Here is a 22721-nt window from a genome sequence, read left to right as displayed (position 1 = left end):
TTTCACCCCTTGACGAAAAACAACTTGTAGATACAAGGGAAACGTAACGAACAAGTAAATTATAAATTTCAAGTGACCAGCATCTAGGGTAAGAAATTGAACGACAGACTTGATACATATATTATGGTAAAGCTATCATCAAAGTGCAAAACATACATCTAGTTAATAATGCCAATGATTATAACCAACGGATCGAGTGTAATAGAATAACCCTCTTTTTTCATCTACTGGAGACAAAAAGACCACACTTTACAGAAGAATATAGGCACTTTGTGGGATTAATTCATTATTGGTTGATGGTGACAAAGCAGTTAAAATGACGAATCAGCCCCTGTAAACTCCGGAGGGGTCGGCATATTGGATAATCCATGGATGCTCTAATAGTTTGTGAAGCGGCAGACGCTGTGCAGAATCCTTGACAAGCATCTGTTTCAAAGTGAGATGACAAAATTAAAATGAAGTTAAAGCCTAGGGACAGCTTTTGAGGTGAAAGTTTAATATTAGGAAACCAAAATTACCTGACTAATAAGATCTTTTGCAGCTGAAGAAATAATAGGTTTTGGAGGGAATTTTAGATCCACTTGTATAATCCTGCAGAGAAGAGAACACACACACCTCTAGTTTATCGACAGAAAAAAATTGCGCAAAATATTCAAAATTGAAAATGCAAGGAAATTGTAGCTTTGGTTGCATGATGGGATTATGACTGCTTACAAAAGTTCATGTAGAAATGAGCGTACCTTCGATATGTGTCTGAATGCTCTTTTGCTTCAAAAGGGGGCACCCCATAGAGAAATTCATAGCACAAAATACCAAGGCTCCATATATCCACACTTGCATCATGCTCCACACTCTCCACTGCAAAAGGTTACAAAGCTTAAACGTTAAAATCAACTGCAAATGCAACACAATCTTTGCTTCTGCCAATTAACACCGAATCACACATCAACTTCATGTAAAATAAGCTTACCCATCTCGGGTGGAAGATAATCTAGAGTGCCACACATAGTCCGCCTACGGTTGAATGTGTGCACAGACCAACCAAAATCTGCAATTTTAAGTTCCCCCTGACAATTGGAAACTAGTGCGGTGAGATTATTACATATCAACTGACGAAATTTCATAAGCAAAAAGCTTATTATTATTACCTGTGCTCCCACCAAAAGATTCTCTGGTTTAATATCTCTGTGTATTACGTGCTTTCCATGACAATATATGAGTGCTCGAGCTAATGATGCAACGTACTGTTACATATCCCATAAACACAAAGAAACCGTAAATCTAGTCAGCCAAGTAGCTAAAATTGCAGAGGTAAACTTGTGGAAACTGAATATGCATTTGCATAACTAATTCAATAAACATTTTAAATTTTACCGACATTTTCTGTAAAATAAGAAAAGAATAGAAAATGCACTCACAGTAGCAGCACGTCTTTCATTGAAATATTTGCACTTCTGCAGCTCTTTGTAGAGTTCTCCCTTGGCAGCATATTCCAGAATCAAATACACTCGTTTCTGTAGTTAATTAGTTACAAGTAAGTAAACTAACAAATTATTATCAAATCACAATAATAAAATAAGTAAAAACTGTCATACCTGATCGTAAAAGTAACCATAGAGTCGTAAAATGTTAGGATGTCGAAGATGGCTCTGTATTTCGACTTCACGGCGAAGCTGATGTTCAACCTGAGACTGTTTCAGCTGGCTCTTAAACAATACCTTTAGTGCCACAATGTGATTGCTCTGCTCAAAAAAAGGAAACTACATTTTAACTTTAATTTCTAGAACAAGTATCAAACAATCCTCATCCTAGAATACTTGATTTTTCAAAAATCCTCAAATGCTCGATTTGAAGAAATAATTTCAGAATATGCAGATGGAAAATTAGCAAATGAAATGATAAGAAAATTATATATGCCGTAAATTCACACGCTTACCCTCTTTTCCCTAGCGAGATATACATGTCCAAACTTTCCTCTGCCGAGAGGCTTTCCTATGTCAAAGTCGTTTAGAGTCCACCGCTGTTTCTCCGTTTGTGCTGTGCTCTCACGAGAACCCTAGGGAAACAAAAGTTTCAATCGCATATCCACAATAGAACACCACTAATCAGACTACCAAAATATTCTAACAAGGAAATCAAGCTTATTATGCAGAGACTTCATTGACTACATACATTTTCTCTCAATTGAATAAACAAGAAACATAAGCACTAATGAAAAAATTGTCAGTGTACAATAATGAAGCTACCCTTGCTATTGTAAACAATTAATGGCAATTTTCACAAGTGGTGCCCAAATAGATCATCAGAAACTAAATCCTAAGCGAATCAAAATTAAATAGAATGAATAATTGACTATACGCATCCAAAATTCAAACCCTTCTCCCTTAAAATATGCATTTCCAAGGTCGTAACAGCAAGAAACTACAAGGGTAAATAAAAAGGAAAAGACAAAGATCACGAAAATCTAAATCCAAAACACTTGAAATAAACCATTAAAACACACACACACACACACACACACAAAGTGCAAATAAGACAATCTTACATAAAAAGGGGAAAAAAACCCTAATTCATCAAAATTTCAGAACCAAAATAACAAAAAAGAAAAAGGAAAAAGAAAACCTAAAATTTCTCCATGTAAGTTTTAGAAATAGAATACAATGGTTCCACAATACCTTGTGCTCTTCTTGGGACTCCTCGGCGACCGTCATTTCTGAAAATCTCGCGCTCTCGGAATATGAGAGAGAGAAAAAAGAAGGGGAGAGAGAGAGAGAGAGAGAGAGAGAGAGAGAGAGAGAGAGAGAGAGAGAGAGAGGAAAGAGGGGAATGGTGGCACCGCGATATTTGCAGGGGGGAATGAAACAAAATTTTCTCTGATTTGATTTAAAATGGGAGCATGGGTATTATAGTCTTTCTGCTCGCAATGCTCCAACGGTCATATTTGATGACAGAAGGAGCGTCTTAAGTGGGACCCCTCGTACTTACTTTATATTTTCTTTTCCAGACTGGAAATTATAAAAAAAAATTAATTAACTTTTGTGTTTTTTTAATTGTACCGTTGCCTTCAACTCGACGAAAATAGCTAGCTAGTTACTATTTATTTAAGATAGTCAATACAGTCAATATTTATTTAATAACACGAAAGACTAATTTTTATTATTTGGTTGTAGTAAATATATGCTAATTTTGTACAACCAATAGCGTTAGGGCACCATTACATCAATTATATCGAAATGCATTTTAATATTTTATTCAAGATCCTCATTAATTTATTTTTCTTGGACTAGTTGACTCTTTTGTGATCCATTGTCTACTACCCTCTCCTTCACATCTCTAGCCTTGCCACCAATCTTCACTTTCAAACAATGCAGCTGCTCCGCCACCGTCAGGTGTTTTCCGGTGAAGTAGTGGTATGTCCACGCAACCGCCGCCAGTGTGGCAGCAAGACAGCCACCGGAGAACATGAATCCGGTGGTGACCAAGGAGAGCGCAACTATAGGCGGGACGATAATTGGGCTAAACAAGACCAAAATGGGAGTGGCTATGAAGAGGGCTATCATTGTTCCGGTCAAGGTCAGCCCCGCCAAGCCCAGAAGAGAGCCGCCAATTAAGGCGGCAATCAAGAATCTTACGGCTTCGGGGTGGTTGATCAGAACTGAATCTCGGAGTATTTGAGACATGGGTTTTGGCTTATTACCGGATATGATGACCATTGTGGATGGGAATGCAAATTCTAAATAATAAGTTCTTGCATTCATGTAGTTATATAAGGCATTATATATGCAAGAGAAAAAGTTCATCGACTCGGAAGTCTTAAAGGTGAGATCATTCAAGGAAAAGCGTGAACATGTTACGTACAAAAGGGGAGATCATTATACATATGCAACAGAAAAACGTGAACACGTCACACCATACACGTTTCAGAATTCGTACATACTTTACACTTATACATGTGTGATAATCTAAGGTGGAAAATTACCCGATACATTTTTTGTATGTTTGAAGCTACATATGACAGCTCGCTTGGCTCAGCAGGTTTAATGGAGCAAATGTGCATCTTTTTATCACTTTTTTTTCTACACAAGAACTGCGTGAGAGAATCATATGGAACACTACTGAGAATATCATTCGAATAGAGGTTACGAAGGGTCCAAAACTAAAACCAACAAACAAAGCCACACAATAATGCTTTTTGTGAGTTAAAGGAATCTGGAGGCTGAGTTCCCTACACCCGTTTCAGTAACTCAGTCAATAATCAATCTCCAGCTAAATCATCCAGTTCTCGGTTAAATCTCTGCAGAATTTGCCTATGGAATATTATGTGGCAAGAAAATAAACTTCATGAATCCTTTGCAACAGTCTGGTCGAATAATGGCGGGATTCGATTTTTCGGCAGCAAAACTGGGGGAAGGAAACGCGGGACCACAAACGCCAATACCAGACATATCAACACCAGAACTACAACATACCAAGCCTTGTGGGGAATGCCCAACAACAGTTCATCGCAAACTGCCATGAAAATGGAGAAAGATTAAAGAAAGATAGATAGTTCTCTTCGTCTTTAACGTTAACCTAGAAGTTTATGTATATATAACTAACGAAGCAAAACTTGAGCGTTTGATATGAGTTAGAAACAAAAGTTTGTCGTACCTATATTGAACATGACATATTCTCTCTCATGTTTCCCTGGTAGTGCAACAATCCCTTCGGGTTCCACGTTCACCATAACATATATTCCACCCTGATCCACGATTTCAATTCAATTAAATTTCGATGGAAAAGCGAATGAGGATAATTATTTACCGACTTGAAAAAACATAGATACACCTGTTCATTCAACGAGAGTATATCGTCAGTCTTGAAAATTAACTTTTCTGTGTTGAGCAATTTTCTTCCGTGATTCATCTCCAAGCCTGATGTACCTCTATGCAGTTGCAGGGAAAAACTGGCAGGTATCTATTATTCCTCTAACATTGTTATTAAATGTTGTCGATAAATTTTAAAAGAATGGAAAGATAGATAGAACTGACGTACATACAGAAGCAGGATATGATATCTTCACTTCGTACCACCTATGGGGACTCAGTCTTTGTAATTGGTAGAGGAAAGCACCATTTTGTAATGGCAGTGTTTCCTTGAACAGCTCTTCACCAACATACAAAACCTTGTCATATATCCTGTCAAATTTTTGGAACACGTGTTCTAATGATTTGTATATCCAACAAAAACATAAAGAAATATTGAAAAAGAAAATGAGAACAAAGTGCTAATCAAATTGCCGTCTTTATTGTGAATATCTAGGATTTTCTTATTCATCGAGCTAAAAAAAGTGCCCAGATTCCAACAGAAGTACATGTTGTAAAATTCTTGTTAGAATAACGAATAATAGAGGTTCCATGGATAACACGGAACATTTGATTGTCGCATCACCTTTTCACATTACAGTTTTATCCCGTAACTGCAGCAACGTAAAATTTAAGGAACCCCAGCCATAAAATATCTTACATGTTTCCATGGATGGATGATGGACCACTGAGTACCGTGATCAGAAAGTAGAAACACAAGCACTCAGAGTATTTCATGTTTCTAGTCGATTGAAGAGTCTTGCTTCAACTTGATTTGATATCTGAAGAACAATCGAAGATGATAATCTGATTTCTATTAGTAACATGAAAAAGAAGTCAATGCAGTAATAGAGTTAAATCGCTTTTTCAATTCTCACAGCTATTTTCACAAAAACTGTCAAAGCCAACTGCCAAGAAAAGTAAGAGATCAGCTGGAATGTAAAAGCAACATCAGGTGAGCTATGATCTCAACCAAAAGCTTAAGCTGTTAGTGAAATGTATCATTTAGTATTAATATCTCCAACACGCCCCTCAAGTGCAGGCGAATTACATTTGAAGCCTTGCACTTGAAATATTTGAATTGGGTGGCGGTGGGATTCGAACTCAGGACCTTTCATTTGGCCTGGCTCTGATACCATGTTGAATGACCATCTCAACTAAAAGCTTAAGCTGTTAGTGAAATGTATCATTTAGTATTAATATCTCCAACAAGATCTAATGGGCTTAGCGCACAAACTTGTTGATATCAATTTGAGAAAAAATAGCTTAAAATGACTCCAAAGAAACACTTCTTTAAATTTGATGTTAGCTTCGGGAAAATGTACTAATTTTTGCATACTTGGGAAACCGTGGTATAAATAGCTGAAATTTCGGTTTGAAATTTGCTAAATTAATTTCAAATCCAAGTTAAATGAATTAGCATGTGCAGTGTGGTTTGTTAAGGGAAATTCATAAAGAACCGATTGAAGATGATATATATTTCTGCAACAAAAAAGCAACATTACAGGCAATGTTTGGATTGTTTCTCTCAGGACAATGAGGTCGATTAGTACAATTATAGACGAAATTCGTAGATTATGAACAGTTGCTATATACTAATACTAAATTCTCCAAACAATAAACTTAGTTCTATGACATAATTAATAAACGATTGATAATAAAGATAACTAGGTTAGAGAAAAAGATGATTTTTTCTTACTTGATTTGGGTGCTTATTTCTGGGAAGCACTGATTCTGAATTCACCAAAATCGTGCTTGAGTGGAAAGTGGAAACGTTGATAAATAGAAAGCTGGCGGTGGAGACTGCTGAGGATTGAGGATTGAGGATCGACAGAGGGCGGTGTGGAATGTGACGGCAGTCAAAACCGGCCGAGTTTGATGGATTATCCGCGGCGGCGTACGGCTCAATTTTGACGGGCGGCCGCAGGAGGTGAATGGTGATCGGAACCTGGGAAATGAAAGAAATATTTAAATAAACAACAATTAAATAAACATTTTGTTATAGTATAATATTTAGCTGTGAAAAATAAAAATTAAAGAATATGCCAATTAATATCTTTAATTTTTGGGAAATTAGTAAAAAGGTCCCTCAACAGATGACCTATTTTGAGGTAAAGGCATACACTTATTTTGATTTCGATTGAAGTCCCAGTTTTTTTTCCTTTTGATTTAAATCCCCAGGCTCTTTTAATTAGATTTTGTCAAATTCATCCTTACAAAAATTCCGAGGGCTCTACAAATTAGTTGGTCATTGACTCCCAGTCACCTTGGCTAACTAACTTTAAATTAATTGACTTCTTTGTAGGGTTGATAATTTGGATCTGGTTCCGCAGATCCGATCGGATTTGGTTCTATCCAGATGGATATGATCTGCATTAAATTTAGTTAGAAATAAACTGGACGTATATTTAGAAGTGCAACAATCAATTCTATTTTTTTAAGTATTTCATCCAACTATACAGATGTAGACTTCAGAAGTATAATATTACGTTGTTTTCCAATTTTTTTTAATAAATAAATTTTATTATTTTAATAAATTAATGAAATTATCTAATAAAATAGAGATAATTTAAGGGATTTGCTATTTACGGTTTGAAAATTGCTATTTGCAGTTCATAACAAAAAACACTTCATCTCTCCCCAAAACGCGTAAAAGCCCAACTTGGGCGTGCAAGCTGCATTAGGGCGCTCGAGTTGGGCTTCCAATGCAATTTTTTTTCTTTTTAATTGAAAGCGTTCGTACACGCCTTGGGCGCCCATCTTGGGCGTTCCAACATGTTTTTGCGAAAAAAAAAGCCTTACAAATTGATTTGTAGGGTTTTTTAACATGAAATTGGTTTCGTAATCGACCTACCCAATGCATATTACACATAAAAGAGTCGAAATTACATCAAAAAATCGAAGCCCAACCCTTCTTCAAGCTTGATTTCGAATATTTGAATTTTTTTTTTTGCTATTTGCAGTTTGAGGGGTTTTTGGATTTTGTTGGAAAATTTTGAGGTTTTAGAGAGATAACGTATTTTTTATTATAAAACGCAAGTAACAATTTTCTAACCGTAAATAGCATTTCATTAATTCAAAGGGTGAGGGAGGTAAGTTTTAAAACAAATTATTATAGAGGAGTCAAATGGTATATGCATAGACTTCAGGGCCAATGAACAAAATAGAAAAATCTTCAGACCGCTAATTGAGAACTCGGTTTTACTTGTGTCTAACCTGAGAGGGTGAAAAATCGAAAATCAGATTAAAAACATGAAATTAAACAAATGTAAAATTAGAAAACTACCGACTCAAAAACCACGACAAGAGTCCCAAAACCCCCGCCTAAATCCCCAATTCAGAAGAACATAAAATAATTTTAGTTATTTACAGCACTGCTCATCCCTAAGATCCGGAGTAATGGTAAGCATTGAAGTTTTAGCTCATTTTTTTTAGTTATAATTAATTATTGGAGTCGATTATAGCTAACCCTGCTGATTTTTTTTTTCGTCGGTGAAGTTTTCCATTGCAGCTATTAATGACACAGACTCGAAAAATCAATGGCAGCCATTGGCTCCGACGAAGGAAGCGCAGGCAAGATTTCGTGTTTTCTGTACCAATTTAAATTTGTTGTGGGCACAAGTAGTTAATTATAGGTTAGTTAAGTTAATATATTTTCGTGTTTGATAAGTTGATATTTTATGTATTGGTTACTTGTGTTCGGTTGTTTGGAAGTATCGTGCTGCAAATGACAAATGCGTTCTTTTAGCAATAATTTTTCTATGAATGTTATCGTATTTGTCGTTTACCGTCTAAAAAAATTAAAATCTAATTTATGTGATTCCCGTCTGGAGATTACTTTTTTGATAGATACAGTCTGGTTTAAGTTTATTTGTATATTCTTTGTATGAAATCGAAATGAGGTGACTCGTGTTTGGAGGTTACTTTTTTTTATAGATACAGGCCTCTATCACCTTATGTGTATATTTTTTTTGTATGGAATTGACATGAAGGCATTCTGTAGGTATGAGGGTAAACGAGTTCAACTTTAGCCAAATCGCAGTTTTGAATTTTTTTGTGAATCTCTCATCGAAGTACGAGTTTAATTATGTTTTTTTTTATATTTTCACGATTCATTTCCTAGTGAGTTATAGTCTAACTTAAAATGAGCTGATATACTAGCTCGTTATTTTTCAAATTGTTCTTTATTTTCTTCCGTGTTGCATATTTCACATGTGCCTTTTTTTTTCATATTTACTTAAAAGTTACTGGTTATTGAAGAGCCTTATTTTTAATGAATGTATTCACATTTTCCAGGAGTTCCAGTTGTCACAGTTATATCATGATGGGCTCTTGAGATTACAAGCTAAAGATTATGAAAAAGCTCGTGAACTTTTAGAGTCGGTGCTAAAAGATCCGTTGGTGCTAAATGCTCAGGTTGTATATCTTATTAAGTCATTCAGTTTTCCGCTTTAGCATTTTTTTTCGTATTTTTGTCATTCCTGCATTTAATTTGTTTCACGTTACAATTTTTCTTTGTAATTTTCAGGTGGAAAACAGTGCAAGTGATGGTCACCTTTTGCAGCTCAGGTTCCAATCAATCCGTAGACACTTGTTTCTTTTCTGCTATTTTTCCGATGGTTGTAATTTTTATGATGTTATTTTATGCATATCAACCAGATTTTGAAATTTAAGACTATTTTTGGTCTCGTCAGATTCTAAAATGCAACTATTATGTGTCATTTCATCATAAATAGATTTTTTGTTGGTTAAAAGGTTTCCTCAACATGTAAATACAGGTGTCCAGTTAATTATGATTTTCTGGTCTTGAATGTGCAAGATTGTTTTCTTTTCTTCCTTTCTTATACAGCCTGTGAAAATCCAGCAATTCACTCAGTCATATAATCATTCTGCATACCTTTAGTGAATCTCTTTGTGAAAATTCAGATGATGAGCTTCTTGACCTCTAGTAGTGAATTATTTTTAAAGGAAGTTTCTCAATTGTCTTTATATTTGAGTTGACATGCAGGCGTTGTTATTTAATTGGTTAATAAACATTGTTTTAACTTGGAAAACGTATTATTTAATATCCAGTAATTCTTTTATAATTTTAAATCTGGGGCATGTTAAGTTTTTGTCCAGCTGAGAGAATTGTCATGTGGACATCCAAACAGGATTTTTTAAGCATGGTTGACATGTATTACTATAGTTCCTTTACCTGAGTTTTTTTTTTCCTCCTGATTTCGGCAGATTTTTGGCACTAAAAAACCTTGCTACAGTTTCTCTTCAACAAGGCCCTTCCTATTACGAGAATGCTCTGCACTGTTATCTTCAAGCCGTAGAGATTGATAGCAGAGATTCTGTTGTCTGGAATCAATTAGGAACACTATCTTGCACCATGGGGTCATTAAGCATCTCCCGTTGGGCTTTTGAGCAAGGGCTGCTTTGCAGCCCTAATAACTGTAAGTGTATATTTTCTCCGTCCCAACCCACATTTCATAACCAAATTATTATGCAGTTACTCTTTTGCTCTTCACTGTCTTATTTTAGTTACTCAATGGTTGCTATCTTTGTAATTTAGCTTACTAGTGACCCTGATTTGTAGAATTAAAAATTGTTACAGAAACCCAACTATTTGGTTTATTGTAAATATGCAGGGAATTGCATGGAGAAACTACTGGAAGTGCTAATTGCAATAGGTGACGAGGTGGCCTGTCTTTCTGTTGCAGAACTAATATTGAGGCATTGGCCATCTCATTCTCGTGCTTTGCATGTAAAAAGTACTATCGAGGACTCTGAACCAATCCCATTTACTCCAAGAGGTATAGATAAACTAGAACCAAAACATATACGCCTAAAATTTCCTGAAAAGAGAAAAGCAACGGATGAGCACTTAGATACAACCATAGCATCTAAAAAGTTGAAGCAAAACATTGAAGTTCAACTTTCAGAAGCCTCCTGGATAGCTCTTGTAGGCCGAGTAATGGAGATCTTACGCCCATTGTCTACATCAGGCATTGAATCGGAAACTGAGAGCTACATATCAGGGGATGTTAGACTAGCCATACAGTTGCCTCCATCTGCAACAAAATTAACTGGTTCTATAGACACTGAAAGATCTACATGTGGGGGAGGCACACCTTTTGGTAATGGCAACTCTATAAATGAGAAAGAAGGAACCATATTCGAAGAACAACCTCAAGAGAGACGAAGCAGTCGCCTTGAAAGGCTTAGAAGTCGCAAACCAGGTAAAGAAGAATCAGAATTTTCCAGCAATAAAGATCTTGCTAAAGTTGTGAAGCAGTTTCTGGTGCCTTATTTGCTTGATGGAACTGGAGCCAGACATTCCAAGCACAATTCCGACCCTTCTTGTAATGCTGAAGTAACGGCTAATTCACTAGACTCGGAACCTATTGACGTGATTGAGTTTGTCCAGAATACTTCCAATAATTTTGGAGCTTATCACATGGGTCACTTGCTTTTAGAGAAAATTGCAAATTCAAGTATTTTATATCATGATAATATTGGAAAAATATTGGACTTAGAAAAAATTATCAGACACTGGGGAAAGGAACGAACTCCTGAATGTAGTCTTTTCCTTTCGGAGCTATATTATGATATGGGATTACGCTCTTCCGAAACATCAATAGTTTGCAGCTTCACATCAGAGGCATCTTACCATCTCTGTAAGGTTATAGAATCTGTAGCTCTGGGATATCCTTTCCATATTTCTGGAATGGATGGTGAAATTAAATTCCCTATGGCAGATGTTTCTGAAGATTACCAACAAGGTCAAATGGACAACTCATCTTTGTTGAGAAGCAACCATCGCTTCTGGATACGTTTTTTTTGGTTAAGTGCACGCTTATCTATATTGGAAGGTGATAAAGAAAAAGCTCAAAAGGAATTTTCTATTGTGTTAGCTCTTTTCAAGGACAAGGATAAGATGGACTCTCCTCTTGGTTCTATTTGCTTGCCACATTGCAAAGTGACCAAAAAGTTGACAGTTGACAGGGTCCTTCATGAAATGAATTTGATTGATGTTGACTACTTAATGAAGAAATCTGTCAGTGAGCTGCTTGAGAAAAGCATGCATGCAGAGTGCAGTAAAATGCTTGCTCCTCTTTTATTGTTCACAAAGGATGTCCATCTCGATGTGTTATATGACCGGGACAATGAAGATAAAGAAAAAAATTCAGTTGAGCTATCTGCATTAGATGTTTTGATCAAATCATGTGAATTGGCAGAACCAATGGATGTTGACATCTATTTGAATTGTCATAGAAGGAAACTCCAAATACTTCTAGCTGCAGCTGGTCTGGAAGGCAGTTCCCCTGATAATACACCAGGATTAAATACATTTCCTTTTTCTGCAAGTCAAGAAAGCTTATGGAAGCACTGGAGTCATTTAATTGCTGAGGAGGTGAAAGCTATTTCTCAATCTGTATCAAAAGTCAAGAGCATCGTCAACCTCAATGAGAATTCTGTAAGTTTCCATGTTATTTTTGTTGATGAATCAAATATGGTGCTTCAGGGTGTACAGTGATGGAATCTGTGAGGCAATCTGAGATGCTTTCCATCAATATATTTTTGGCTAGTCTTTTCTGTTGTATTTGATTGCTTGAAAGTCTCAGATATGGTATAGGCATCCATGCTCTGTCTCTACATAATCATGTATAGAGTTTCATTTTTTATTTTATTTATTTATTTTTTTGATGAACTTTATTGTATTGTTTTTTTGGGTCATACAATATGTTTCTTATAATGTTTGACAATTTTCCTGCAGAAAAACATCCCTGTGGTGGTTATTGGTGATATCCAGTCTTTATTGCTGACGTTTATGTACAGTATTGCCAATTCATGCTTTGCTAAAAAGTCATATGGGCTTGGTAGTGTTCCGGAGTCCATTGAGCAAACTGAAAGATGCTATTTTGTGGATGCTGCTATTGCTTTCTACAAACTACAGTATATGTTCTTCAATACTCCGATTAAATCTCAAGTGAGACTGTACTCCAACTACTCTGACATTGTGTTCAGTTGTTAAATTGTCACATGTATGTTTTCCTCTGATATTTGTATTCTAATTTTTTTCTGACATTCCTATCAGGCAGAGTTAGTTGTGGCAATACATGATATGCTTGCGGAATTTGGTATCTGCTGTCTACGAGGGTGTGATGAAGAACAAGAAGAGACATTCTTGCAACTTGCAATCAAGCATCTTTTGGGGTTAGCTATGAAAATTAAATCCAATATTAACTCTCTTAATAAGGAACAAGAAACAAGGTCTGATCAACAGACTTTGAAAGATGATCCTGCAGGATCTCCAAGTGAATCACTATCTACTATTCTTGATATGGAAGTGAGGAAAACTGCAAAAGATGAGGCTAGTTCATTAGAAAAAGATGCTGTTGACAGTTCAAATGCAGAAAATGTTTCCTCTCATCTGGAAAATGAGAAAACAGGAGTAAAATGTGACAGTGATGTTGGTTGTGTACCTGCCAGTAGCTGCGGCAATCGAAAAATAGAGAATACTCATATTATTGAGTGTGAGAGTGAGCTAACTGAGGATGAAAGAGAGGATCTTGAACTCATCATTGATAATGCATTGAATCAATGTTTTAACTGTTTGTATGGTCTAAATTTGAGATCCGATTCATCCTGTGAAGAGGATTTAGTCGAGCATAAAAACACAAGCCAGGGGGATTATCAGACTAAGGAACAGTGTGCTGATGTTTTTCAATATATACTTCCGTATGCAAAAGCTTCATCTGTGAGTAGATCTTCACTCAGCCCATCTCTCCCTATGGCTTCTACTAGTACTACACCACATTTCAACTTAGTCTTCCTTTATTTGTGCCATACCGGAAATAAATAGGATGATGCATGGCTTCTATTATTTTTTCTGCACTCATTTATGTTTACCTTTCAGAAAACTGGGCTGATTAAACTTCGGAAGGTTCTAAGAGCCATATGCAAACATTTTCCTCAACCCCCTGACCATGTTTTGGCTGGAAATGCGATTGATAAGTTCTTAGATGATCCAGAATTATGTGAAGATAAGCTATCAGAGGATGCTGGGTCTAAAGACTTTCTGGATACCATGATGAAAATTATATTTCCAGTGAACGAACAGATCAAACAACTAAAGACATCTTCCCTGGAAAGGTATAATTGGTTCATGAACCGTGTTTAATTTTCTCTTACATAGATTATTGATATGGAGTTCGGTTAAATGTAGAATTGGTTTCCTTTTGTTGCAGCTGTGACCCGTACCTGGAAATTTATCGCAATTTATATCATCTTCTTGCACAGTCTGAGGAAATAAGTGCAACTGATAAATGGGCTGGTTTTGTTCTAACTAAAGAAGGTGAAGAATTTGTACAGCATAATGCAAATCTCTTCAAATATGATTTATTATACAATCCTCTGCGCTTTGAAAGTTGGCAGAAGCTTGCAAATATATATGATGAGGTGAGGTCGTGGGTTTTTTCTTTTTACGTCAATGGACAATGCAAAGGAAAGTTAGCCGTATAATCGTAGTAAATCTAAAGGATGTATTGTATATTTTTGGTTTGCAGGAAGTGGACTTGCTGCTGAATGATGGCAGTAAGCAAATCAATGTTTTGGGGTGGAGAAAAAATGGTGCTCTACCTCTGAGAGTTGAGGCAAGTCGAAGAAGAAGCAGGCGATGCTTATTGGTCACTTTGGCTTTGTCAAAGACAGCCGCTCAACAGGTTTCATTCCCTTTCTCATTGATTCTATCTGAAAATGTATTTGATATTTCTGTTAGTATGCAAATGAGAACAAGTCTGACATCAACTTCTCTTGGAAACCACTGCTGGAATTTATGGGGATTTTTTTTCTTCTATTTTTCCTAGATGTGCTTATCTTAAAAATGGATTGAAATATCTTATTTCTCTGATGAGATGAAATATCCCGACCTATATGATTAGAACTTTGTGCATCACCAGGATGACTGTTCTTTATGATAGAACCTGCTGTGCGTGAATGCTTCGGTGAAATAGCTTGTAACAGGATTGCTTTGTGAAAAAAGCTTGAAATTATAATATTGCAACTTTTACCATCATTCAATGTCACTCACCACCTTCATTTGTTTCAGGGTGAGATACACGAGTTATTGGCATTGGTGTACTACGATGGTCTTCAGAATGTGGTACCATTTTATGATCAAAGATCTGTTGTACCCTTAAAGGATGAAGACTGGAAGAAATTCTGCCAGAACTCTATGAGTCATTTCAAGAAAGCCTTTAAACACAAGTCTCTTTCTCTCTCTCTTCATTCATACACACAAAATTTGTTTGTGTAACATTATGGGTTTGGTAATTTGAAAATTTTGGTTCACAGGGAAGATTGGTCTCATGCATTTTATGTGGGAAAACTCTGTGAGAAACTTGAATACTCTCACGATGTCTCGTTCTCATATTATGCCCAGGCTATTGCCTTGAATCCATCAGCTGTAGATCCATTCTACAGGATGCATGCATCACGATTGAAGTTACTCTGCAAATGCGGGAAGCAAAATGAAGAGGCTTTAAAGGTTTTATATGATGTATTTGTTGTATTTTCTTCTCTCCAGGACTGTATTTGCCTTTTATTTTCCCATTTTGTTATGCTAATGCTTATGAGTATTTGTGCTTCGACGACTGGCATATATGTATTATTTTAATAAATGACGCGGAGATAAGCATATACTTAATGAAAATGCATAGAAGTTATTTGGATACCTAGCTGTCAATTATTGCCGTGTTTGTTAGATTAGCAGCCACACTATGTTTGATCACTTGACAACTTCTAAGTTATTTGTTTCAATCTGTGCTGCGTGTGTTCTAGGTTGTTGCGGCACATTCCTTTGCTCAATCAGCCAAGGAAACTGCAGGACATATTTTAGGGGGACTTGACAATGAAAGTTCAGAGTCATTAATGCGCGTTGATGGATTATCCAATAGCAACTCTGAGGTGGTAGACTTGCATAAATTTGAAAAAGTTTGGGATCTGCTTTACAGTGATTGCCTTTCTGCCCTTGAAACTTGCGTGGAAGGTGACCTTAAGCATTTTCACAAGGCGAGGTATATGCTTGCTCAAGGATTTCACTATAGAGGTGGGACTGGGAATCTAGAGAAAGCAAAGGAGGAACTTTCTTTCTGCTTTAAGTCATCTCGTTCGTCATTTACAGTAAATATGTGGGAGATTGACAGTATGGTTAAGAAAGGAAGGTACGAAGTTCAGTTGTACCTCCACTTTAATATCAATGTCGAAGCCTTTCCACAGTTTTCATTCTGTCTCTAGATAAGTTTTAAGCATCTAAGGATCCTAAATGAGCACCTGAAATCTGATCAATTTTATCCCCATAATAGATAGATAGTTATCTTAGGTATAACACCACCGAAAAAATTCAAATGGCATTTGACATTTCACAGTGCTGATGAGTTTTTTCAGGTTAAGGTCAATTCCATCTTCACAGAGTCCTGATCAGTTGAACTAATTCTTTAATTTTATTTTGTTTGCCGGATACATATGCAATCAGTTGATCCTTTTTTTACCTCTTTGTAATGCAGACGCAAAACCCCAGGTCCTTCTGGGAACAAGCGAACACTTGAAGTAAACTTAGCAGAAAGTTCCCGTAAATATATAACTTGCATAAGGAAGTACATCTTATTCTATTTGAAGTTGTTGGAGGAGACTGGAGATGTCTCTACCCTTGATCGGGCTTATGTCTCTCTTCGGGCAGATAAAAGGGTATTGAAGCATCAAAGCCTTCAACTTAATTTAATTTCTTTGATTTGCTATCTTTTGTTTGCGATAAGTGAACATCGAATGCAAGTATTGTTAATTTAATTAGTTTGTCCTCTAGAAAATCCAGTTTAATTTTTTTCTTCGCAATTTTAACTCTTTAGTATCTACTGTGAAAAATAGGTAAGAAAGCTATTTTCTAGTTAATATTCCAACTAGGAACTCTGTTGTCTAATTTAATTGTGATTGCAGTTCTCCTTGTGCCTTGAAGATGTTGTGCCAGTGGCTCTTGGAAAGTACATTAAGGCCTTAATTATGTCGGTACGTCAAGGTGGTACTGCTACAGACCATGTTGAGCATTTGCTGGAGAAACTATTCAATTTGTTCTTAGAGCAGGTCAACTTGTGGTCAGATATTTGCAGTTTGCCTGAGCTTAAGAGTTCAGAATGGACAGAGAACAGCCTCTACGGGTTAGTGCTCGCAGAATATTTTTTCTTAGATCAACGACAACTATAAATATTTGTAGGAAGTATTTTTATTATTTCTTTATTAAGTCGGATATGTTTCGTCATTCACAACGTTATGTACTTATTATCTACGTTTTTCGGTTTATTGCAGATATGTCTATCAATACATACAGCTACTCGAGAGCAATGTCAAGGTAGAAACCCTTGAAGGAATAAACGAGAAGATCCGTAAGCGTTTGAAGAATCCAAAATTGTCTAATAGTTACTGCGCTAAAGTATATAGGCATGTTTCTGCTGCCTGGTGTAGATCTCTTGTCATTAATATGGCATTGATCACACCTTTGCATTCAAAGTGCTCCACTGAGATTCATGGTATGGATTCATCGGGCGGTGGGCCGGAAAGCGAACAGCTACTGTGTGTTGACCTTCAATCAGAGGAACTATGGAGTTCATCGTTTGAGGATTCAAATCATCTTAAGATTCTTGAAAATAAATGGAACCATTCACTGTCCAAGATTAAGAATGTTATAATCAAGAGAGTTTCGGACGAAGATTTGGAAACTGCAGCCACGCTGCTTAGATCTTCATACAGTTTCTACAGGGACACCTCTTGTGCATTGCTTCCATCCGGCATAAACCTTTACATGGTGCCAGCTCAGCTGGCGGCAGAAACTTATATCCAGCCGGGAATTGATGGAGTTGACATACTTGATATGAATACTTCCCGTAAGCTTCTTTTGTGGGCCTACTCGCTTTTGCATGGCCATTGCACAAATGTCTCGCATGTCATCAAGTACTGCGAAGAGAATGCTAAGGTATGTATGTCGGAAATCTGTTGTAAATTTACTTGGTTAATTAATTAATATGCAACTGCTTATTAGGATTCCCTTGTGGTAAAATGCATGTGCATTTCGTAAACGATATTTTTACAACTTAGCCTCACCAAAGTAAATACATATCGTAATTGTTGTTATAGAATACCCCACGTTCAGAATCAGTACCTTTTTTTTCCTTTCATCTTTGATATTTCTTTAACGTGTTTCTAATGCCGGTTGTTCATTGCAGTCGAGGATTAAGAAAGTAATAGGAGGTTCATCTGCTCCATCAAATGCCCACACACAAACTCCCACTGCTTCTCAAGCAGGTTCTTTCTCAATCTTTCTCGTGGTATTCAGTAATAGATACTTATACAGTATATATAGATGCTTATATATATATATATTAGTTATTTTATGACTGGAAAACCTGCTGTGTAGGTGGAGCTAAAGATGGGATCTGTAAAACTAGTGAACAAGAGGTTCAGTCAGAGCTCTTTGTTAGTCCTCCTGCTTCACTGCCTGAAACCCATAGCAGCCTTAAACTGGCATCTCCCCTTTTGCCAGAAACCGAGAACACACAGAAGGAACCATCCACTTCACCTGAGAATGATAAAACACGGAATTCGACTAGAGAACCGAATAGCACTAATATTGCATCTTCCAACGAAAAATGAAATAAAATAAAATAAAATAAATCAATCTGCTATTTCCAGAGTTTATAGCAAAGTCTCCACTAGAGGAAGAACATAGTTCAAATTGTTGAACACATGTATAGTGTATTTGTCTTGTTGGTCTACTGTGGAGCTGTGCATATATGTAGTAATATATATTCCTTGGTTTCGAATTTCTGGAAATGCAGATAATTTTTTTGAAGTGGTATAATGACATATTTAACTGTTGATGTATCGGGTAAAATTTTCACTTTGATTTATGCAAAATCACACTAATATATCTACATGTTGATGTGCGAAAAGTATATAGGGACCTGTACACGTGTATGGTAGAATGTAACTCGGTGAAACTCACGAATGGTAGTATTGTCGTCGGCTTCTCATTCTTTATCATCAATTGGGTAAATTACAACCACTCCTCAGATAATGTTTATTTAAGAAACTATCATTTATTTTTCCATAATTACATCTACTCCCTGTGATTTGTAGATTTCTTACATTAACATCCTTTTGTAGGGGTGGGTGTAAGAAATTTACAAACTTCAGGAGTTTGGATGTAGTTTTTCAAAACTAAGGGGTTTCTTTGGAATTACACTTTATCTCAGGGATGTAGTTGTAATTTACCCTTAAAAATTTTCACAGAAAATGGGATGGGCTGCTATAAATAGGTGAAATCTATTGAGGCCTAACCGATTGTTAAATAAGGGAGGCCCAAATTAGAGCACGAATTTTGGAGGGATACAATCAGAAAAGAGGAACTTGAAATTGCTTCGTCAGATAAACAATTACAGCATTAATGGGAAGCAAAGCCGTTCAGCTTATGCTTGGAGCGACGCCACCGCAATCGGCGCGGCGGCTCTTCATTTTCAGAAATAGTGTTTCTCCGGCAGCGGCTTCGGTTAATAAACGGTTTTATGGGGCGGAATCGAGTCTGGAGCCACCAGATGTTCCGCGATTAGCAGAAACCGCTCGGATTTCCCTCACCCCTCAGCAGGTACTAATTTCGATCTCTCCGCCAAATCTATTGACAGTTTTTGTTTTCGTTATTCCTTGATAACTTGTTTCGTTTTCCTTAATCAATTTTTAGGTTGAAGATTATTCTCCCAGAATCCGGAAAGTGGTAGACTGGTACCCTCTCCTGTCGATTCAAAATTAGATATATATGTATCTCTGTGTGTGTGTGTGTGTACAGTGCTACTATTACTTATATAGATATATGAATGTATGTGCGTCGAATTAACTGTATGCCTATGCGTTTGTAGAACTGTGTGTGTCTGTGTGTGTTAGGGTTTTAACTTCTAAAATTGATTCTTAACATTTTGTAATTCATGAATTTGTGATGTAAATATGAATGAAGGTTTGGGCAACTCCAGGCTGTTGACCTCCAGAGCATCGAACCAGCCATAAGAGCAGGTGCTTGAACATTCAACTTTTTTATACATTATAAGGAAAGAGGAATTATTATATATTTTACTTCTGAAACATTTTCCGTATTACATCCTGTTGTCGATACTATAGTTTTTTTTTTCCATAAGTAACATATAAAGTTATTATCTAATGTGATCTTCGCATATCTTCACATAACAGATGTTGCACGTTTCCACTATAGTGCTAGTCCATATTTAAAGAATGGAGCCTTCTTCCAAATCTTCCCCCCCCCCTAACCCCCTCGTGTCCCATTCTTGCTATAAGTGAACCTGTTCCTTGTAAGCATGTTTATGTTCCTTAGTATGAATATGCATAAATGGACCTGTTATGCAGCTGTTGTATTCATTAATAGTCTTGACTCGTTTTTGTGCGGAGGGGTTGTGAAAATGCATTATTGAGGATGGTGAATGCTTTCCCATAAACCTGTGACCATGGCAATTACCTTTGAGTTTATCTGAATGAAATTTTTTTGTTGGATAATTAGATACTGAAGGAGATAATTTGCGTGATGACGTGCCTGCAATATTTAATACTAGGTAAGCAATTGTCTTTTGTTTTTGTTTTTGTTTTTGTTTTTTTTCTAGTAGTGTACTAAGACGAAGGATAGATGATGAACTCAATTTATAATGCCTTATATCTTGTAGGGATGCTATGATAGCAGCTGTCCCAACTTTTGAAGATTCTTATGTAAAAGTTCCTAAAGTCTTGAACAAGAAGTGATTAGAAGATGATGCACCTTAGGTGATTTTCCTTTTTGGGGGTTTTCTAACTCATTACTTAGTTTATTCATAACTTTCTGCAAGACTTCTGTATATGTTGTATTTTTTTTTAACTTTTAGATTGACCTGGAGTTTTATCGTCACATGTATAAATATATATATGTGGTTTTACCTTTAATTGTGATTGTTCGAATGAATTCTTTGTGCAGTAATATTCTTCACTCTTCAGTATTACCAGATAGAGATTTACAGGAAATGCATTTTCGTCCAGGAGTCTCAGCCAGTGCTTCAATAACAAGTCTTGGGCATGCCAGTTGATAGATGTGATCAGGTTTGCATTTGGAGTAACTCTCCAATTATCATTGAGGGTTGAAATAAACCGTCCATGGAAATAGGGTTTGACCAAATGTGGATATTGAGTTTCCGTCAAAGTAACCAAATCTATTTAGTTTCCACAAGGTAACGAACTAATATCTTTAAGAAGTATGAAGCCTCATACATTCCGTTTTGTACTATGACCTTTGGTTTGCAAAACAAAGCCCAGAGTATTGGGGTTACACTTTCTTGCTAAACTGACATAACTTTTTTAAAGATTGAGTTTGAGAACTACCAAATTTCTACTAGTGTAAAAAACATTCTTCCTTTCATGTGAGTAATAACTTTTTGTTACAAAATACTTTTTAAATTTTTTTATCGAAAATCTTGGAGTTTACATACTTGTTAAAAGTCATTTAACAGAGAAGTCGTTTGCAGATGGAATTTTATTGGAGAAGGGAAGCTGCTATTTCTACATCCACAAAATTCTCATTTCACATCCATAATGTTTACACTGTATGTAATTACTTATTATCACAATCTTAAATCTTCTAAAATGCCGTCACTCCCTCTCATCCACCTTATTTTCCCCTTTCCCTCTGAGATACTGGTTTGTCCTATTGTAGCCAAGAACATGCTTGCAAACACACACACACACACTAACTGAAATTCACAAAAACTTGCTTATCCAATGTCCACCCCTGCTCCCTTCTCCAGTCTCCAAACCTGCCTTCCGTCCCCATCCATCAACCATGATTCCCTTACATCTCTTTTTCCTGTTTCATCTACCGATTCCATTGTCTTAGTCAAGCCGTGGGATATTTGCAGGAGAACAGAGGATGGTTACAGGAAGTTTCCTCTTCCCTTTTCTTCAATTTCTTAAAATGATGGTGTATTTTACTAGAGGTCAAATTTCCTGAATATTGGATAAATTCAAGGTAATTTCCTAAACCCGAAAATCGTGGGGTCAAAATTGTGGAAATTTTCAAGGATGTAACGAGGTCCGTTCTATGTCCTTCCCTCTTTTGTTATAAACGCTCCTCAAGTTTGATGCTGTAACTCACAGAAAATACATAGATTGCCTCGTTAAACCTGTTATCTCCAGGATTCTTTCGGGAAGTTTAACAATCTGAAGAAAGTTGAAGAAAAGTCATAGTGAAATGACAATTCCATTTGTACTAGTCTTTGTCATCTGATCCGTGTTCGTGTGTCTCTGTGATGTCTGTTCCTGTGGGTTTAGTGGTTGTGTTTCAGTGTATGTTTGCATTTTTTTTTGTGTAGTGTGTTGGTGGTATAGTGTGTTTTAATCCTTGGATTATGATACTTTGGCAATTTGATTTGTTTTTGTTGTAATGTGTCTTCCAATGTGTTATCGTGTGTTGTTTTCTTGCCCGTGTAATTTAGTGTGTTCTGTGTTGTGTGTGCATTCAGTGTGTTGTCGTGGTGTAATATTTGTTTCAGTCCATTTTCTTGATGTAGTCCGTGTTCTCGGTTTAGTGTGTGTCCTCAGACTGACATGCAATTGTGTTCTTGATGTAATGTGTGTTTCATTGTGTTCTTGTGTACTGTGGTTTAGTATGTGTGTTGGTGTAGCTTGGTATTTGGTGTCTTATGTGTAATACGTGTTAGTGTGTGTTTCAGTATATTTTTTCTCGGTGTAGCGTGTGTTCTGTGTAGCATGTTTCTGAATGTATTTTCTTCATGTATTCTTTTGATGTAGTCTGTGTTA

General features: G+C 36.4%; 5 protein-coding genes across 11 annotated transcripts; 2 read left to right on the top strand and 3 right to left on the bottom strand.

Moving 5' to 3' along the window:
- Positions 1-31: 31 nt before the first annotated feature.
- On the bottom strand, positions 32-2870 carry AUR1 (ataurora1). Of its 2 annotated transcripts, XM_088814988.1 has the most exons (10): positions 2816-2870; positions 2676-2779; positions 1937-2056; positions 1596-1742; positions 1419-1514; positions 1149-1244; positions 971-1067; positions 741-858; positions 519-591; positions 32-426 (listed from the first exon to the last, which is right to left on the bottom strand). In XM_088814988.1, exons 2-10 carry the CDS (start codon positions 2709-2711, stop codon positions 325-327), a joined length of 885 nt encoding a protein of 294 aa, XP_088671114.1. In that variant the 5' UTR covers positions 2712-2779; positions 2816-2870; the 3' UTR covers positions 32-324. The 2 variants fall into 2 exon arrangements, with proteins under 2 accessions (XP_088671114.1, XP_012857921.1); XM_013002467.2 differs by lacking the exon at positions 2816-2870 and having other exon boundaries at positions 2676-2796.
- Positions 2871-3269: 399 nt separating this feature from the next.
- Positions 3270-3713, bottom strand: LOC105977076 (oleosin Ara h 15.0101). The gene has a single exon (XM_013002337.2). The coding sequence runs from the start codon at positions 3711-3713 to the stop codon at positions 3270-3272; it is 444 nt and encodes a 147-aa protein (XP_012857791.2).
- A 137-nt stretch (positions 3714-3850) lies between these two features.
- Positions 3851-6865, bottom strand: LOC105977265 (uncharacterized). Of its 3 annotated transcripts, none has more exons than XM_013002571.2 (6): positions 6544-6865; positions 5506-5626; positions 5039-5177; positions 4828-4956; positions 4651-4741; positions 3851-4509 (listed from the first exon to the last, which is right to left on the bottom strand). In XM_013002571.2, the coding sequence occupies exons 2-6, from the start codon at positions 5580-5582 to the stop codon at positions 4340-4342; spliced, it is 606 nt and encodes a 201-aa protein (XP_012858025.2). In that variant the 5' UTR covers positions 5583-5626; positions 6544-6865; the 3' UTR covers positions 3851-4339. The 3 variants fall into 3 exon arrangements, with proteins under 3 accessions (XP_012858025.2, XP_088671121.1, XP_088671125.1); XM_088814995.1 differs by having other exon boundaries at positions 5506-5651; positions 6544-6847; XM_088814999.1 differs by lacking the exon at positions 6544-6865 and adding an exon at positions 5723-5811.
- A 1168-nt stretch (positions 6866-8033) lies between these two features.
- LOC105977172 (Tetratricopeptide repeat (TPR)-like superfamily protein) lies at positions 8034-18729 on the top strand. The gene is made up of 19 exons (XM_013002456.2): positions 8034-8246; positions 8343-8417; positions 9141-9260; positions 9373-9413; positions 10074-10285; positions 10481-12309; positions 12610-12822; positions 12931-13593; positions 13753-13988; positions 14084-14294; positions 14402-14557; positions 14944-15101; positions 15189-15381; positions 15675-16057; positions 16400-16580; positions 16827-17044; positions 17193-17856; positions 18107-18185; positions 18298-18729. The coding sequence occupies exons 1-19, from the start codon at positions 8244-8246 to the stop codon at positions 18531-18533; spliced, it is 5871 nt and encodes a 1956-aa protein (XP_012857910.2). The 5' UTR covers positions 8034-8243; the 3' UTR covers positions 18534-18729.
- A 473-nt stretch (positions 18730-19202) lies between these two features.
- On the top strand, positions 19203-22345 carry LOC105977266 (glutamyl-tRNA(Gln) amidotransferase subunit C, chloroplastic/mitochondrial). 4 transcript variants are annotated; one of them, XR_016030100.1, is made up of 7 exons: positions 19204-19524; positions 19618-19658; positions 19888-19943; positions 20443-20494; positions 20603-20699; positions 20887-21136; positions 21431-22345. XR_016030100.1 is itself a non-coding variant. In XM_013002573.2 (6 exons), exons 1-5 carry the CDS (start codon positions 19327-19329, stop codon positions 20676-20678), a joined length of 423 nt encoding a protein of 140 aa, XP_012858027.2. In that variant the 5' UTR covers positions 19203-19326; the 3' UTR covers positions 20679-20699; positions 20949-21076. The 4 variants fall into 4 exon arrangements, 3 of the variants coding, with proteins under 3 accessions (XP_012858027.2, XP_012858026.2, XP_088671130.1); XM_013002573.2 differs by lacking the exon at positions 21431-22345 and having other exon boundaries at positions 19203-19524; positions 20949-21076; XM_013002572.2 differs by having other exon boundaries at positions 20887-22345.
- Positions 22346-22721: the final 376 nt, after the last annotated feature.

The sequence above is a fragment of the Erythranthe guttata genome, chromosome 1 (genome assembly GCF_056151865.1).
Source record: "Erythranthe guttata isolate IM_541 chromosome 1, IM_541, whole genome shotgun sequence".
Taxonomy (NCBI): Eukaryota; Viridiplantae; Streptophyta; class Magnoliopsida; order Lamiales; family Phrymaceae; genus Erythranthe; species Erythranthe guttata.
This window is presented reverse-complemented; position numbering and strand designations above follow the sequence as displayed.

Excerpts from the sequence above, each read along its gene's own strand:
- AUR1 (XM_088814988.1), bottom strand. The coding sequence starts at position 2,711 with ATGACGGTCGCCGAGGAGTCCCAAGAAGAGCACAAG. Across the intron at positions 2,057-2,675 it reads AGTCCCAAGAAGAGCACAAG|GGTTCTCGTGAGAGCACAGC; the intron begins GTATTGTGGAAC and ends TTGTTTCCCTAG. Across the intron at positions 1,515-1,595 it reads ATGGTTACTTTTACGATCAG|AAACGAGTGTATTTGATTCT; the intron begins GTATGACAGTTT and ends AATTAACTACAG.
- LOC105977076 (XM_013002337.2), bottom strand. The coding sequence starts at position 3,713 with ATGGTCATCATATCCGGTAATAAGCCAAAACCCATGTCTCAAATACTC.
- LOC105977265 (XM_013002571.2), bottom strand. The coding sequence starts at position 5,582 with ATGAAATACTCTGAGTGCTTGTGTTTCTACTTTCTGATCACGGTACTC. Across the intron at positions 5,178-5,505 it reads TCATCCATCCATGGAAACAT|GATATATGACAAGGTTTTGT; the intron begins GTAAGATATTTT and ends AAAATTTGACAG. Across the intron at positions 4,957-5,038 it reads AGATATCATATCCTGCTTCT|ATACCTGCCAGTTTTTCCCT; the intron begins GTATGTACGTCA and ends GAGGAATAATAG.
- LOC105977172 (XM_013002456.2), top strand. Across the intron at positions 14,558-14,943 it reads CAAAGACAGCCGCTCAACAG|GGTGAGATACACGAGTTATT; the intron begins GTTTCATTCCCT and ends CATTTGTTTCAG. Across the intron at positions 16,581-16,826 it reads CTCTTCGGGCAGATAAAAGG|TTCTCCTTGTGCCTTGAAGA; the intron begins GTATTGAAGCAT and ends TTGTGATTGCAG.
- LOC105977266 (XM_013002572.2), top strand. The coding sequence starts at position 19,327 with ATGGGAAGCAAAGCCGTTCAGCTTATGCTTGGAGCGACGCCACCGCAA. Across the intron at positions 19,659-19,887 it reads ATCCGGAAAGTGGTAGACTG|GTTTGGGCAACTCCAGGCTG; the intron begins GTACCCTCTCCT and ends ATATGAATGAAG. Across the intron at positions 20,495-20,602 it reads CCTGCAATATTTAATACTAG|GGATGCTATGATAGCAGCTG; the intron begins GTAAGCAATTGT and ends TATATCTTGTAG.